The sequence below is a fragment of the Pocillopora verrucosa genome, chromosome 10 (assembly GCF_036669915.1).
Source record: "Pocillopora verrucosa isolate sample1 chromosome 10, ASM3666991v2, whole genome shotgun sequence".
Classification (NCBI taxonomy): domain Eukaryota; kingdom Metazoa; phylum Cnidaria; class Anthozoa; order Scleractinia; family Pocilloporidae; genus Pocillopora; species Pocillopora verrucosa.
This window is the reverse complement of record NC_089321.1, coordinates 17675221-17692298: the sequence shown is the minus strand read 5'-3', so window position 1 is coordinate 17692298 and position 17078 is coordinate 17675221. Positions and strand designations below refer to the sequence as shown.

The window sequence follows — 17078 nt, the reverse complement described above, 5'->3', positions numbered from 1 at the left end:
AGAGAACCGCTTCAGTCGGCGAATAATCAAATTTTCGACGAGGAAAAAAGGAAAATCACGTTTGAAGTTTTATTCATATCCTTGCTCAATGAATAACAAATTGACTAATACTTTCTGATGCCATGAAGACAGACTCATGCAGCAGAGAATTTTTTCAAAACTTTTTCAAGTCTTTCTAAAATATTTATATAGAAATTTCACCTTACGAAGACTACAGCCAATTGAAAATCATCTTCATTCACATTAATCAAGAAAATAACAGATCAATCCTACTGAACGGTCGACAATCCCTGAAAAATTCGTATGACAGGTAAACAACCCGTGCGTTCTGCTCAGCACCTGTTATAAACAGTTGCTTAAAAAACACTTCATACGTCATAATATTTAGTTGATATTTACTTCAGACGCAACAAACCAAGCTTACCTTGAAAACCAGAAGAAAATAAAGGTGACAAGAAAAGATGCAAACCTCTACATCAGTTTCCCTGACTACTGTGGATCAATCCATCGTGGTGATGTCATCACAGGTCAATCAATCAAAATTCTCTTACATTATGACGGGAAGAAACTTTGAATCGAACAATCTTAAATATGTCTTGGGCCCTTGAAATCCTTTGTATCAAAAAAAAACTGAGTCTTTATTAAGTTTCAAGATTTCCCTCATCTGAAATTATATAAGATTTTCTAAACGCATTGACAATAGAGAAAGAACAAAAATTTTCCACTTCAATAGCCGCCGAAAGCCACCAATATTATTCCCTTTAGTCGTTCTCTAATTGTTTTTGAGCGCAAGCGCTTGGGCGACAAAAAGTGTAACATAGGCTTCCCTGGTCTCATCCCTTTTTGTGTCAAGCAAACTTTCGCAACTGGAAATAGTTCGGAGCATGCAGTGTTTCTTCGCCTCGGGACGAGGGGGGTCTGAGTATGAGCCCTAGCAGGCCTGGATCCAAGGCATAAGGAATCCGTGATTGGAATGCGAAGCCATCCCTAGAAATAAGCTGCAGTTACATTGTATTTGTGGCAAAAGTTTTAAACTTAGTCCAAACTTTCAAAAAGCATTGTTTTGCTGACCTCGTTAAGTTGTTTTTTATTAACAGTGTGAAGAAAGCGAGATCCGATCAACATAATCCACTAAATTTATTTTCATCGTATTGGAAATTGAATCATATTGAGGAAAATTATCCCAAATGACTCGTATTGTCAAATACTATTTAAAAGATTAATTCGATTTATCAATCTAAGGTTATAACTTGTAAACGCTTCTCGTTTAAGTGAATTTAAAAAAATGTTAATACAAGTGTTGCTCTTGGATTGAGTAGGGTACATCCTGTAATTTTGTTGGGTTCAACAGCCATTTCTTGGTCCGTAGTTCATTCCGTATGTCTAACTTGTAATGTCGCCATTTTTCCCCTGCCACAAAACTACGAAAAACCTCTCTCCTCGAGGGCAGTTGTTTGTTGAGTTTATCCTTCATCTCCTCTAATATGCGTCCTTTCTCGTGTTTAGCCATTACATGTCTTGGAACCAAAACGATTTCCACCTAAAATGGTCAGTTTAATGAAGTGTTCAAAATTTTGATCATTAGCAGCGGGGTTTGATATCAAGAGAGAAATGTGTGCCACGTGAAGACAGTGGCTTCGTTTTAATCAATTCATTGTTTCATTTGGACAAAACGGAATGCGTGAAACTGGGACATGAATTCAAGACATATATAGAGCGAAGAATATCGAGCGCTTTTTGATTGAGTGTCGCAAAACCAAAACCGATGTAATCACGAGGACCAATCGAAGAAAGAAAACACCTTCAAGAGGCAATAAGCGTAAAAAAACCAAACTGCCCATGCGCGAGAAAACAAGGGTTTTATTTTGCAACTGATTGATGGAGGGGCGAGTTTTGAGGATCAATGAAAGGGCGAAATAAAATACAACCAATGCAATCTCGGACTACTTTCGACACTCAAACGAAAATAGCTTTATTTCCTAACTTCAAATTAAAGCACTTTGCTCCTTCGCAATACAGCTCCGTCACCACTCGCCGCGATTTTTACGTTCACCCACATATACTTTCTTACCTTATTAACTGATATAATGCTCATTTTAGTGAAATCTTCTCCAACACCGAAGTAATCCCCTTTACCAAAGAGACAAACAACGAGGAAATGCTTTCTAACGTAATCGTAACTTTTGATTTTGAAGATGTGGCTGTTATCGCCTTCAGCTTCCAATGGTGGTAAAATGAGCCTTCTTTTTGCTAACGGAGGCGTTCTTCGTACAAGAGTCATTTCTCGCACCACCTGGCATTGACCAGATCTTATAAAGTAAATACATTCCCCTGGGTTTCCTGCGTCTCGAAGAATCACCTGGGGAAAGTAAATTTGCAACATTAGCTTGGTCTGTCTGTGTGAAATCACTTAACCTTAACCTAACCTTGCTGAAGACTCTTGTCTACAGATAAGGTACAAGGCAAAGGATCCTGGGTAGTCGAAAAGACTCTTAAACTAACAGAATGATAGTCTAATCGGCGACAAGTGATTGGTAGGCACCGCTAAAATTCAAATAGAGACGAAAAAAATACTGAATGGTGAGACAGTAACAATAAGACGTTTTTCAACAGAGAAATTTTAATCTGTTTTAAATGCTAAAAGTGTTAGAAACTCGCGCCATGTATTTTAACAATTACCTACATGATAAACTTTGGGTAACCTATCTGAGTATAAAAGCATACGGATGAAAAGTGAGCAGTCAAAAAGATATTTTTCGCATTCATCAAGACCCTCTCTTACAAAAGGAACGCACCAAAAACTTTTCTCATGATGTTATTTTTATTTGCATGACAAAAAAACATTTTCCTATCAGATGCTTAAATCTGCCTTCGTTTGAGAGCCAATCAGACCAGCATAACTAAACCCAATCGTTTTCTTGAGCCATAGACCGATTGGACTCGAGAGCGGTGCGCCGGACGGGAACGTCATTTCAGAACGGGAAAGCGCTCGGATAATCTGGACACGACTCTATTTCGACTTCCGGTGTTAGCGTTACCGCTCTCCCCATCAAGTTCAGAACGTTATTTCGCTGGTTTTCCCGTCGTGATCAAAACACCTAGGATTTGCGTTAGTTGTGCACTTATAAACGAGATAATGCTGTTTGGAATGATTTCAGAACTCATTTCCAGGATAACCAGGTCCCTTTCTTTGTTTTATTCGGTGAATTTGTGAAAATTTCCCACTACATTTATTCTGGATTCCCGAAAGGAAACACGATCGTCAGCAAGCGATCCAAGATTTTAGGGCTCAGTTACCTTTTGTAACTGAGCGTGGCTTTAAACAACGTAAGGGCTTTTCTGTGATTCATTTCTTACACCATGTATGAAAACTCTAAGAATGGGTACTGTTAATTTTATCGTGAATTAATTCATCAATAGATAAAACTTGCTTCATGTTGAAGTTTATCAAAATGAAACTGAACACGAAGGTTATCTGCTGTATTATTCAGTGTTATTTGTTGTCTTTGTCGTTTTAACCGTGATTAAAAAATGTTCTGCGAATTGAAGTCAGAGATAAAAAAAATTTGAGAATAGCTCGGCTTTGCACTTTTTTATGTCTTTAGTTTTTGATCAGCGCCGGTGAAAACTAAGACGAGAAAGTCATGCTATCGCTTCGAAAGAAAATGACAATCAACTTGATTTCGGCACGGCTTTCTAAACCTATTGGTTTGATTAAGTCTTGAACGACTTTATTCGTTAAAAAAATTAAATTAAACAAAAGCAAACACAAAATAAAACAGGGACGAAGTCTTATTCCTCGGTCTAACCGTTTCGTTGGCGACAAGTATGAGTGTATTTCATTCGTTCATGGTTAAACGGGAACTCAATGTAAACAACTCCATCGTTGGGTCGATTGATCTCCACATGTTTTCACCATAACTCCTGATAACTCCATTCAAAATGCATTGCAACTCTAAGAAGGTGGTGCTCAAAAGAGATGTACTATCATGATTGAGAAGAATATTCAGTACAAAAGGGAAAAAATGGCAACGATTTCAATTCCAAATAGTCAGCAACACAATTATTCCCGACACACGTGTCTGCTTTATTACGAAATTTACACCAGAGATACTAGAGAGTGTTTTTTTCCCTCTCAGATACTGCTATATCACAGGGAAATGATCCTTCGATATTAACATGGCTAGGACCAAATAGTTCCTTGGGAACACTCTTACTGATCGTCTACGGATTTCTGGTGAATTTCGTATCAATAAATCGTGAGGACTACAACAAAGTGCCGCCTTTTTCGTTCTGTAATGACTCCTAATTTTGTGTATGTTTTGCCATGCATTTGAATATAGATTAGATGTTAGCGCAACAGTGAGGGGAATAAGAGAGCTAAGTGCCTCACAGGATAAGGTATCATGAAAACGGCGAGAATCAGGTAAGGAATATTTTGGCGGTCGCAGAACTGAAAGAGAAACAACATATTGAAAAATTATGCAGATTGATAAAATTAGCATAAACTTCTGAAAGTACTGCCAACCGAAAGTAGAGGAAATCTTCCCAAAGAGTGATACAATTTTACGGCATATGAAAGCTGATCCTAGAGGTACCAGCCTCCTGAGAACTGCGATCTCAAAATAGATCTTAATCTTAAAAGGATATTATATCCGAAAGGTGATAATTACACTCTGAATTTCACGTCATATATATTGAGCCGCTAGCAACAAACTTTAATATCTTTATTCTTCATCGAGTGAAAAAAATATAGACCTTATAAGTGTAAACTTTACTAAAAATTCGACTGTCTTGTCGCCGTCCTTATTTCACACAGTTCTTGATAAAGCGATCTGAAAGTCTTAATACACGCCCGTCTCAGATCCTTACTAAAAACAACGTAGATGAAAGGATTGATGGCGGAGTTAATATTCGGCAGAGTATAGACAAATGCCACATTAATAACAGAAAATACACCGCTCAATTCAGGATTCTGTTGACTATTTAAACATGACCGGCACCATGTTTTGACCAACAGAATTATGAAAGTTGGTAACCAGCAAACAACAAAGGCGCCAACCACTATAGCTAGAGTTTTCGTGGCTTTAAGTTGCTGTTTGTACAAGGCTTGATGATTTTCATTGCTATTTGACACATGAGGCATAACGGGAACGGTTAGTCTCGAGATGGCGCGGAAGTGTTCCATGGCGATCTTGAAAATGTAACAGTAAGCGCACATTATCACCACGAGAGGAACGAAAAAACCAACAATTGCTGCAAACGTGTAATAATAAGGATCGGGCTTGTAGCAGCCGTTGTTGATGCCTACGAGCTTCCCAGCAAGGGGAGTCCAGTTGATTAAACCAGAGGATGCCACGACTATCGAATAGATCCACACAGACGATAACATCAACCAAGAAGTCCTACAAGTCACTATTTGGTGATATCTCAGAGGATACTTGGTGGCTAAAAACCGATCGACGCTTATCAATGCTAGATTTCCTATCGAGGCACAGCAACAGAGTAAGTCTGCCCAAATCCAAAACAAGCAGGCAGATTCACTAAGGCACCACTGGGTGTTATGAATTGTTTGATGGATCCGAAATGGTAGCGAGAGGGTAGCAACCATTAAGTCTGAACAAGCCAGTGAAGCGACGAGGTAGCTGGTGAAAGTATGCAGATTGTTATTGAGAAATACCGTCAAGCAAACTGAGATGTTTCCTAAAAGTGTTATGATGGCTATGAAAATGAGAAAGCACGACTGGGCGACAAATGGCTTCATGGTCGGCTCTCGGCAATCCATTTGATTCATAGCCGTTGATGTGATGTTAGTAGCAGGAGCCATCGGCGTGCCTTGAGTTCTTCCGGAAAAAAATTATCGATACTATGGTTCTTCAAAACGAAATGTCATGATGCTAAATATCCACGTTTCAGGTCAAAATTCGAATATAACCACAAGCGAATTTCATTTTTGTCAAGGAGAATTTGAATCGATCAGCGTGTCAAACCTAAGTGTTTTAAAAGTGGCCAAGAATACAAGCTGAACTGATAACAGTTTAGAGGACGCTAAGCCAGTGTGGTTGCGAGTTTCTTTGTGTCCTTTGAAAAGACAGGTGGAAAGCAAATAAAGGCTCCCACTCACGCCATAGTAGGCGGAGTTCCTGCGACTCGTACCCATCCAAATTAAAACTTGAAATTAAACGGAAAAAGAAGGCATTAAAACAACAGACTGGTTCCGTAACGTGGAAGTTCCAGATCCTGTTACTCCACGCACTTTCGGAATTTATCAAAATGAAATTTTTAACTTGATGCGATAGCACTTTACATTATGACATGGTTTCTATTTGTTCAGATGGTAACACACAAAATAACTTGAGACGGAACGCCATGGTATTATATTGAGTTCTCTTGGCGTCCTGTCACCACTTACGACAACGTAGTCAATCACTTTAGGGCAAGTTAATAACATGTTGTGTTTTAGCCTTTATACGACAACTATTATATTACAGAACAAAGACAGAATATCACAGAAGCTTTGAACAAAAACGCGGCATGAAGATTAAAAATCAGTACCCGTATTAAAGGAGAACATGAAGGAGGAAATGAAAAGAATCTTAATAAAATTACATTTGTAAATAAATTTTTCAAAACCGAATCCAAAATGAAACCTCGTAATCGACGCTCGCACTCACTTCACAGCACAACAAAAAGAAAAAAATTTAACAATAATGATATTGGTGATAGTCGCGTAACTAATTAATATTTTGGTGGGTAAAGTAAGAGTTAGCCAACGTTAATGACTGTATTTAGATTTCAAAAGATTTTACGTTTGTCAGTCAGCGTTGGCGTACATCACCAGCTATATTCACATCGACGGCAGACTTCCTTTTGTAAACAAAGAAATTCGGTCGATCCAAACCACGCCGAAAATAAAATAAAATAAAACAAAAACCCTCTCTTTTGTGATAAAAGTGTCTTGTCCGCAATTCGGACTCAGGAAATTCTCGCAAACCACAAACTGACTTTCCTCTTTTGAATCTTTTATTAGTCTGTACTAATACCCACGACTCTGGCCATGGCTTTAAAGACTACAAAAATTAAAAATTATTGGTGAGGAAGGGAAAACTTGACAGGTTTCTCTCAGTTTAGTTCACGTGATAACACTCGACTCGTATTCACGTACGTTTTGATCGCACTCGGTTTATATTTTTAAAATTTCAATCGAATCACTTTGTTGCTTCCATTTCCATCACTGAGTTGAGTGAGAACAGCAGTAAATGCGTTTTTTTTATATCAAACATATATGAAATCATTTACTTTAAAATCTCAATACGTACAAATTACATAGGGTTCAAAATTCTAAATATTAAAACACAAAATGTGAAAGAAAAATTGTCGTATGTTTCCATTCCGAGAATCTTCACGTGAAAATAGGGAAAGGAACGATAAACTTCCGCCACCGTTCGTAGACAGTGAATAACCTCTTTAGTGCATAACCTGTACATGTCATTAACTTTCTCTGAAGTTCCAACAGCACTTAATTAAGATATACTGGCCCACGCTCAGCGGAGAGTGAAATCCTATTGCAGATAAAATACTTGAACTGCCCAAGTTATTCACGATATTAAATTTAGTTATTTGGCTTTTTCATTCAATTTTTTATTATTCAATATGATTTTTGACATTATAAGTTTTAAAGAAGCAAGCTTAAATTTTTTAAAGTATAATTTACACGAGACGTGTGGTAACGTGTGGTTATCATTGATGCGGTGGTGAAGCATGGTCCGCCGAATTGCTTCTGATTTCGTTTGCCTTTTGGCTGTTGCCATCGAACTACAGTCACCAAGTGAAGAGCAACTTAATTGCGCAATGATTTTAGCACAGTAATAGTGCCACCTAAAAAAACTTCATGAACATGAGCGAGTCTAGTGTAGTATCATTCACATCAGTTGCAGAAGTTGTGCATGGTGCAGGGCGACTGAATTGAAAGAACAGAATCGTAAACCACGCTATTTGGCTGCAGATTGTTTGCGGACTTTTTTCATTAACACAAAATATACCCTCCTGCAGTATGGAGACTGATTGATCATAGGGAAATGGATAGCAAGAATGTAAATGATCCAGCTAGAATAACCTGAAGGCTTAAAGTCGATGAAACTCATATCATTAAACAAATAATCATCTGAGGTTCCAATTTACGGGCATTTGCATGGCTGCAAATACCTCCGGCATAAAATGTCATAATTTTTGTTTTCAAAAAACCACCCCTGACTTGGTGATAGTAAGAATGCTACTTAAAGAGTGCTATAAAGGTGCTGGTTTTAGTTTCATGTGTAGTTTCAAATTCAGAGGTTTCCTTTCACGGACCTTTTTAGCCTCGCTCTCCAAGACGATCTGTTGGCCACACATTTTGACGTCAAGCTCGTTATCCCGCGTAGTCTGTCTCGCTCTAACAATTATTGTCTACTGGGTAGCGATTTTTTTATCTTTTACTTACCGTGTTTGCAGGGTACTCCACTAGTTTAGCTGCAGAATTCGCTTGTTGCAACTCTTTGGGCGAACGGTCTTTAAAGCATGGCGAAGATGTCAACAAAGACATCTTAGTCTCCCATTCCTGCTGATAACTCCTTTTTAAAACCTACAGACCACAGAGAAATGTTTTTGCGTGAACTTGGTAAAGCTCAATAATTATTTGTGAGAGAATGTAAAAATTGTAAGGGCAAGTGTATACCATATCAAAATCTGGTTTGTCTATCGTCAGGAACTCAACCGTCCCTTTGCATATGACGGTCGCTGCCCTTGTTATGTCGTGTAGCAGTGCTAGCTCTCCAAACGAGTCTCCAGCGAACATCTCTCTCACGATCTGAAATATAGCATCCATAATTTTATGACTGCAGTTCCAACAATTTCAAGATAACAAGGATATGCTACGCCTTCATGGCTTCCAAAGTTAACTTATGAAACTCTTTCATAAGAACCTTGATCCTTCTTAATGTGACTGAACAAATACTCATGTCAGTGCGTGCATTTCTATCTGCTGTCCATATTTATTAACATATGTTAATTTTGTGATAAATTCAAAAACTAGTTTCTACTTCAAAGACCTGTTTCATGCGGAGTCCTGTGATTTTATCTGTCTCTGCCACTTGAACAAATACAGTTCCCCTCAAGATGAAATACATGGACCTTCCTGGTTGGCCTGTGTCAAATAGAACAGCGATTTGTGACAGCCGATAAACTTCTGTAATTCTGCAGTCTAATTATTTTCAATCTTCATTATCAACTGAAAAGTGAGACTTTCTGGAGTCGTTGTCTACTGCTTAATTTCAACCAAGATAACTTTTGCGAACCGAAATGACTAGTAGTAAGTTTTCAGCCCCAGAATACACTGGGACACTCACCTTGTTTGACGATCACTCTTCCATCCTCAAACTGTTGAAAATATACAACTTTTGCGATCTCGCGTTTGATGAGTGGTGTGTAACGACTGAAACATTTTAGCTTATCCACAATGCCGAAGATAACCTGCGAAATCAAAGTGTCGATTCCAATCTATTAGTATCTACTGATACCTCTCAGCTAGGCTACATTGTATCTTGCGCCTTCATTTTTTCCTAATCTGGGTGAGTCATTTGTTCGGAGCGCGCAGTTTTGACATTGACTGAATTGTCCACCAATACATACAGTTCAACCGAAATGTTTATGGATGCCAACATATTGTACTAATACGATATTTTGCAATTTCCAGCTGACATACCATACACGAACATCGCACACAAAGGTGCACTATCATAAAATTTAAAATTTGTTTATATCCCTCGATTGTCATTTTTACAGAAGTGATCTTAACTTTTTAATCAATTTAGGACTTTTGATGTGCACGTTCCAGTCATTATGGGAAACACAAGCTCATTTGTCGAAGTTTCTCACAATTACTAATCACGTTCTCAATCTTTGCAATTTTTTTAAGGAAACACCTTACAATCTATCAAAGAAAGCAGACAATGGCATGAAATAAAATCCATAAGCAGTGGCATTTTCATAACGCATGGGGAAAGTGACTGAAGTAAGCTAAAAAAAAACATAGGTTTTGGAATGTTTCCGATAAAATCAATTGTGGGACATATATTTTTGTTTGAGGCCTCAAAACTACTGTTTGATCGTGTTGTTTTATCTTAAATTACTGTTTCTGGAAAAATTATAGATCGGAAAAAGCACTGAAGATTAGTTAACCAAATACAGTATTTATTGGGCCTCGTTTGAAACATCTTAATTTTATCCAACAGGACGACATGGAGATTAGGGAGAAAATTAGTAAATCATAACCTCGCGCAGAGGTAAGATGCAAGAATTAAGACTATTCCTGTCAGTACCTTTATTTCCTCTTCTCTCCTTTGGCACGAGGGTTTGAACAGAATTTGTTTAGCCTTCTTGGATAAGCTGCTACTCAGGTGAATCGGAGATTTAAATGCTGAAAACAAATAGGAAGAAAGTTTGTATTTAGTCTGCGATGTTGTCCCCGGATCAGCATATTCCATGGACTGTGAATTTTCAATACAGTATCTTTAATGAGCTAAGAAAATGACACGGTATTCATAGAACAACAGGTGAACAAAGACCAATGAAGGCAAACACGAAAGTTTGATTACCACCGCTGTTGAAAGACAAAACTTTCTCGCTCTCTTGATTGATCTGGAACACTTTACTATGTTCATCGGCAATTTTTGATTGCAAAGCTCTCGTCCATCGACTCTGTGACTGGACGGAGCGAGCAAGGCGACGGAACCTTTCTAACGGGGACGGTTTAGACTGCTCTGTTTCCGTAGACATATCTGTACCTCTCTTAAGGTTTGTGAATGTTAAGTGACAATTAGAGTTCTCCAAAAAAATCTCTACATATAACAGTGAGCTGCGCACTACGTCATAACTCAGTAATTGCGCGCGCACAATCATACTGAAATTCTAAAGCCCGCGCATGTATGACATCTTGGTTCAACTTATTTTTTAATTCTTATCAAATTCGGATTAAGCATTGAGGTGAAACCAATGGATAACTTACAGATGATATCTCAGGATACTATGTGTCTCCTGAGCGCTCCTTGCGCCAACTTCCTCAGTAGTAAATGCATTTTCAATTGTTGGTGTAGCTTCTTTATGCGTTTCTTTTCCAGCTACTGACGGCATCTCTCATTAAAGTTCGTCACAAAACTTTAGAATTCGATAATTAAGTTAAAATCATTCAAGGGAAACTTAGCAAACAATTCGGAATGAATCTGAAAGCCGGGTAAGTTTGTTATTCTGTCGATTTCGTTTTTGTTCGTTTTTTTCCCTATCATTATAAACACCAAAACCACATTTGTAGCTAAGACCTTACAACAGCGACTGACATGTATACACTTTACTCGTTCTTAAAGACCTGATTGAGTGACTGTTCATAAAATGGCCGCTCTGGCGTTTTTGAATAACTTGCTATGAAACTCACGTGGATAAAGGGGGTAAGTTTCTAAAGAAACTGTAGTGCTGCGTCGGTGGGAGAGCGAAGGGCTAACGCTCGAAGTGTCAGGTTTTTAAATCTTTACGGTGGCCAATTTACGTTATCAACTCAGTTGATAATACTAAATTACCCAATTAAATTCACACGCTGTCGTGAACTAAAGAGTCCTTTTTTCTGTGGGATATTTTCCGGCTTTCTTGCGTTTTCCCACGATAGAACTGAATTGTAGTCACCGCCTGTTTTTCAAAGCAACAGCTCTAGAATGAAAGAAAACAAGACTGCAATGCATAAAAAGAAGTCTTCCATCACTGATGACCGAAAAACGAGCGTTGCCAAAAATCCCTTTCTTTTACTGGAATTTGACGAGGAAAATTACGACTCGAGTGCCGAACCAGTCTCGAGCGTCGACGAAATACCGGAAACATCTCTGACCGCACCAGTGCCGCCAAACCAGTCTAGAAGTGGCGGAGTTACTTTTAAAAAAGTTGCCAAGGCCATTACCAAACAAAGGAAATGGTCCACGGTACTGAAGGTGAGTTGCAAATCACGGCGTCTGAAGCCAACAAAGAATTTATTTATCGGATCAACGCCATCCGACAGTTGTGGTTCCACCTAAACACTTTCTTTTGCCTATTTTTATAAAATACTTGGAGCCAGTTCCACAGTTAGCGAGACTAGTAGTAATCCTGCAATATCTGAATGCTAGGGTGTCTTTATCTGCACACTGAGCTAAGTCAGGTAGTTAAAGGCACCTGACACCCAACTCACTGATAATGTACTTTAAAGTGATTCAATAGGAACATACCTGATGATATAATCACTCAAAAAAAAAAAAATAATAATAATAATAATGGGATCAGTTATCAGTGGACATTCTACGAGCTGGCTCTTCATGTCCACTGTTTCCAGGTCGATTGGGAAACGATGTACATTTATGCTGAAAGTCGTGAAATGCGACTTAACTCGTGCAAAAATATAATTTGGTACATATTGCCGATGGCTGGTTTGTTCACAAAGTAAGGAGGTATGAGACAGCCATAATTTTTGGCGTGAATGTATTCATCACCAATCAACCCTTTTCTCAAACGCGTAGTTTCAGAAAAAGGAACCTTTTATTTTTATTAACAGAAGTGAGAAGAAACAAATCTAGAAATTAAATCGTTTTTGGGCAGGTTTTTTTAAAGCAATATATTTAAGTAGTCTCAGCGCTGTACGGCTCAATCGACCTAAATCACGTATGGTCTGATTTTCATGCTGACTTTCCCGTTACAGGAAGTACGTCAATCCGATGACCATACTCGTGCTCGAGGATTTGTTGCTAATCCCGAAGACGGAGAAGGACGTCTGAGTTTCAACGTTAATGGTAAGTTAGCTGGCCTGTAGTTAACAACATTTCAGGCTCAAATACCCCCACTTTCCAATACTACTCCAAATTCCTATATATATTAAGCGCCATGCGATTGGTTAGTGGCTATGATCTATTGGAGTACAAACTCTAGGATAACGTAATTTAAAATTGTTTTCATTTTTTTTTTGTCCAACATGACGCTCAAGTTTGAATATGTTTTTAAGATTTTCACCAAAGAAGGGAAGGCCTCGCAGAGAGTTAATTTTATGCTGTTTAAGCGCAAGGTATAATAGGAAACCGATATCCAAAGCCTGTTGGTGCTTTCAGAAATACCTGGACGGATACAAATCTCCGAACAAGAGGGAGGATCCATTTTAAGAACTATTTATTTCTCAAATCAGTGAAAAGTTGGTTTTTAATTTGCCATCAGTATTCTTTCCCTTTTTTATCTTAAAGCTTTTAAATCTCACGTCCAGTCTTGTGGCTTTTTATCACCGGCTGTGAAGGAAACACTCAGAGCTCTGTCCTGGAGTAGGACCGAAGAGGAAGTCGAAGTGGTCTTGCAAGTTGTGAAAAAGTTGAAATGCTTTGGCCGCTATCCTATGTACGTCAAAAGGGAACTAGCCAAAGTATTGTACTACGACATGTTTGAGAAAGGGAGGGTGGTCATAAAACAAGGTTAGTGTAAAGTGATTGACTCTCGTGGGGCACGGGGGAGGGAAGGAGGGTACTTATAGAAATTTTGTTCGGGGATCAGTGCTCCCCTTCTGCTTTAGTTCATAACCCTTTGTGTATACAGGGGGTAAGTTTCTAAAGAAACTGTGGTGCTGCGTCGGTGGGAGAGTATAACAGGGTAATTAAGTATTATCAGTTGAGTTGATAACATAAACTGGCCATCGTAAAGAGTTTCAATGCTGACGTTTCGAGCGTTAGCGCTTCCTCATCGCTTTGACGATTGCAAAAGCGTTGACACCTAACAACAGTTCGGCAGTAATGAACGATGAGACCCAACGGCTTCATCGGTACACATTTACATGATAACCACAATTAGTTGCACGTGGTATATGACAGAAGCTACCCACGCTTTCCTGAAAGAAAAAAATTATCATAAACAACGACCATGAATACCACTGATTATGTAACTGTGCAAACATTTTCCATAGAGGCATTAGGTCTTATCATTCATTGATCGCGTTTTTTAGTTGTCAACGTATTTGCCATCGAGTGTATCGTAAAATTCTTCACGACAATCTCTCGTAAGCTTAGATGACAATCACTGGAACCAGTTCCATCCTGGAGTATGTCATAATGCAAATGGAAGGCAAAAACAGGCATCGTTTGGGTTACGAACGGAGCGTCGGAAATTAACTTTTTCACTCAACTGAGCTTTCCTCCAAACAGACTCGATGGATTAGCATTTTGTTTGGCACCTGGTTATTCACTAACCCCTTTAATCCGTACTCGCTACTAGGTGCTCAGTTGAAAAACTCAGATTGACTGTTACTTAAATATTTCTTTCTTGCCTTGATTGACATCGCAAAAAATCATTTTCAATTTGTTCTCGTCTGTCGTAATCGAAATAATATAATAGTGTGTAGTTTGTGTTCTAAACATCAGTCAGATCTGCTTTTGAACTTAGTACGTTTAGACTAATAGCTTTGAACTAGACAGAAGTTAATTGTTTATATACGATGTACTTTACCCCCGCGTTTGTTCTTTAGGACACGTTGGTGTTTCTTTTTATTTTATTGTGTCCGGTTCAGTGATCGTGGAAAGAATGGAAGAAGACAAATTTACTGGTGAACAACATAAACAGGTCTGTCAAGGGAAATTCTTAGTATCAAATTACCGGGATATATGCCCTCTCCCCCCCCCCCCCCGTCACTTCCCCATCCCTCTGTTGTAGGCTCATACAATCCAAAAAGCTATTTCACTGACGAAGTCGTATTCCTCTGGTGACCCTCTTCCCACCCCTTGACTTAACACTCTAATGATGTCCCATTCTCCCTGCAGTATGACAAATTATTTTTAACTTCCTCATCAAACACTGGGAAAAGGGGAAAACCTTGGTTATACACGACTGAAGACCTGAGATCAAAGTCTGACCTCAAATTTTTATGACTAAAGGAGGTAATTTTTTTAAGAAACTTCGGTAATGCGCCGGTGGGGGGTGATGCAAGATACTTTGGTTTTATCAATTGAACTGAGTTGAGCGCTAGCAGCTTCGTCAGAGCGAATCGCCGGTTACAGACAGAGTACTTAACTCTGTGTGATATTCTTAGAAGCCGGATTTCTTGCTTAATTATGATTGAAATTATCCTAATAACAGGTCGTGGGAGAAATGGCAGAGGGAGATGCTTTCGGAGAGCTTGCTTTGCTTCATAACATAAGGAGAACAGCCACCATCATATGCAAAGAAAACTCGGAATTCCTGAGGGTTGACAAGCCTGACTTTGATGAGGTCAGCCAATTATCATAGCCTTTGTTTCTTGAATTAAGAAATTGAAAAAAGAAAATCAAACCACCACATCGGTTTCGTAAAAAAAAGTCAGCAAAGAGAACCAGAGATTACGAAATCACTTTTGTTACAATCGTGATCAACAGCTTTCATTATGATTTCATCCCTTCCTGTTTCTACCCATTCCTTTAAAGATAGGTTCACAAGCCGCCTGACGTAGGACAGAAGTATATTTATATAAAAAAAGTTTGACAACGGCCGAAAAAAATTTTTTGGCGTAGGTTTGGCACTTTTTTCAGGTAACTCATTGGCTTTGCTTTTGGTTTGTTTGTTTCCTCTTCAGGTCCTGAGAAACAGTCATCAGATCGAGTGGGAGAGAAGACTGTCCGTACTTAATTCTCAACCCATTCTCAAAGAGTGGGAAAAAACTGAAATCAGAAATACAGTTGCACATACAAAGATCAGAGAGTTTCCTCCAAATACGGTAGGTACTGCTATGTCAGCTGTGAGACCAGCCTCGCCTCAATGCATTTTGGCATACACTTAGGAACGAAGTACAAGGACGGGGGACTATTTACAAATACGAAGTATGAAGGACAATTGAAAGCAAAAGTAACACAATACCTTCTTCCCTTGCGCACCCACTGAGTTTTTAGCTGAGAGAATGGAGAGACATCTGTGTCAGAAGCAGCTTTAAGAGCGTGCTTGTGATTTGTAATTTGCACTTTGAGCGATATCCCAAAATGCGACCACGGATGTATAACTGACAGGCTACCAACAGATCACCAATTGGCCTTTGCAAGTCTGTTGACCGTTGGCCAACAGTCAACCGCTGGCCAACAGTCCACCGTTAAGCAGCCGACTTGTGATAGCCAATTGGTAACCTGTTGGTAAGCTGTCAGTTATATGTTGGTGGCCTGTTGGTTATCTGTTGGCTGATGGGTTTTTTCAAGGAGTTGTTCTCCACAATTACTCTACACAGAACATTGTTGATTTGTTATTTATTTCAGGTTATTCTGGGCGATATGGACGTACCTGCTGATGACGTGTACTTCATTCATTCTGGAAAATGTAGAGTAGTCAGAGAGATAACAATGATCAAGAAAGAATCATCTTCTGGTAAAATCCAGCTGAAGTTACCACCCATTAACTTTAATGAAAACAACATTGACAACAATGTAAAGGAACATGTAGTCAGAAAGTTTCTCAGTGTACATATGTTAAGCAAAGGAGACTTCTTTGGAGTAGGTGAGGATTTGAAGAAGACTTTTATCATCTCAGTTGGAAGGGTGAGTGAATTAGAGGCAGATGGAAATTCTATAGCATGGCTCAAAACTCTTTGTAAGCCGTTGCAAGATTAGGATATTTCTACTGGATTCATTCTGTGATGGGAAACAGAATGTCCAATCAACATGTAGGTCAGTTAAAAACCAATAAAACATATCCAAAGTTTAGTTTTAGTACCCTAGAAACCTTGTTCCTGTGTAAAAAAATGAATGTCAGAGTAAAATTGTGGCCTCAATGTCCAACAGGTACACTGTCTGCTGATTAGTCAACTCATCTTCATGAAAAAGGAGAGAGGAAAAAGCCTGGAGGCCATGAAACAGGGAATGAACCAAGCATTTCTAACTCACAAACAAGCATTCAAGACTTACACTGAGGATAGAGACTGGAAAATTTATAAAAAGAAACTTGTTGATGAAATTGTGAGGAGAAGAAAGAGGCCACATTCCACAACATATGACGATGTTCCTATTGTTGTAAGAGTTGAAAACAGCCACTACTTTGAAAAATAA

General features: G+C 38.7%; 3 protein-coding genes across 3 annotated transcripts; 1 reads left to right on the top strand and 2 right to left on the bottom strand.

Annotated features, from left to right (window-relative positions):
- Window positions 1-1288: 1288 nt before the first annotated feature.
- LOC131781364 (rap guanine nucleotide exchange factor 1-like) lies at window positions 1289-10812 on the bottom strand. The gene is made up of 8 exons (XM_059098008.2): window positions 10632-10812; window positions 10356-10453; window positions 9384-9507; window positions 9087-9181; window positions 8714-8845; window positions 8480-8620; window positions 2072-2359; window positions 1289-1540 (listed from the first exon to the last, which is right to left on the bottom strand). Exons 1-8 carry the CDS (start codon window positions 10810-10812, stop codon window positions 1289-1291), a joined length of 1311 nt encoding a protein of 436 aa, XP_058953991.2.
- LOC131781390 (alpha-1A adrenergic receptor-like) lies at window positions 4743-6382 on the bottom strand. The gene has a single exon (XM_059098035.2). It carries the CDS (start codon window positions 5825-5827, stop codon window positions 4778-4780), a length of 1050 nt encoding a protein of 349 aa, XP_058954018.2. The 5' UTR covers window positions 5828-6382; the 3' UTR covers window positions 4743-4777.
- A 926-nt stretch (window positions 10813-11738) lies between the features above and the next one.
- LOC131781388 (uncharacterized) lies at window positions 11739-17078 on the top strand. Its single transcript, XM_059098034.2, has 8 exons — window positions 11739-12008; window positions 12749-12839; window positions 13281-13502; window positions 14546-14640; window positions 15154-15285; window positions 15626-15766; window positions 16293-16571; window positions 16815-17078. The coding sequence occupies exons 1-8, from the start codon at window positions 11739-11741 to the stop codon at window positions 17076-17078; spliced, it is 1494 nt and encodes a 497-aa protein (XP_058954017.1).

Bases quoted from the DNA above. Each gene is read 5' to 3' on its own strand.
- LOC131781390 (XM_059098035.2), bottom strand. From the start codon at position 5,827: ATGGCTCCTGCTACTAACATCACATCAACGGCTATGAATCAAATGGAT.
- LOC131781364 (XM_059098008.2), bottom strand. From the start codon at position 10,812: ATGTCTACGGAAACAGAGCAGTCTAAACCGTCCCCGTTAGAAAGGTTC. The intron at 9,508-10,355 runs GTACTGACAGGA...TTGATTTCGCAG, and splicing joins GGAGAGAAGAGGAAATAAAG to GTTATCTTCGGCATTGTGGA. The intron at 8,846-9,086 runs GTCTTTGAAGTA...GCTATATTTCAG, and splicing joins CAGGACTCCGCATGAAACAG to ATCGTGAGAGAGATGTTCGC.
- LOC131781388 (XM_059098034.2), top strand. From the start codon at position 11,739: ATGAAAGAAAACAAGACTGCAATGCATAAAAAGAAGTCTTCCATCACT. The intron at 12,009-12,748 runs GTGAGTTGCAAA...TTCCCGTTACAG, and splicing joins AATGGTCCACGGTACTGAAG to GAAGTACGTCAATCCGATGA. The intron at 15,767-16,292 runs GTAGGTACTGCT...TATTTATTTCAG, and splicing joins GAGAGTTTCCTCCAAATACG to GTTATTCTGGGCGATATGGA.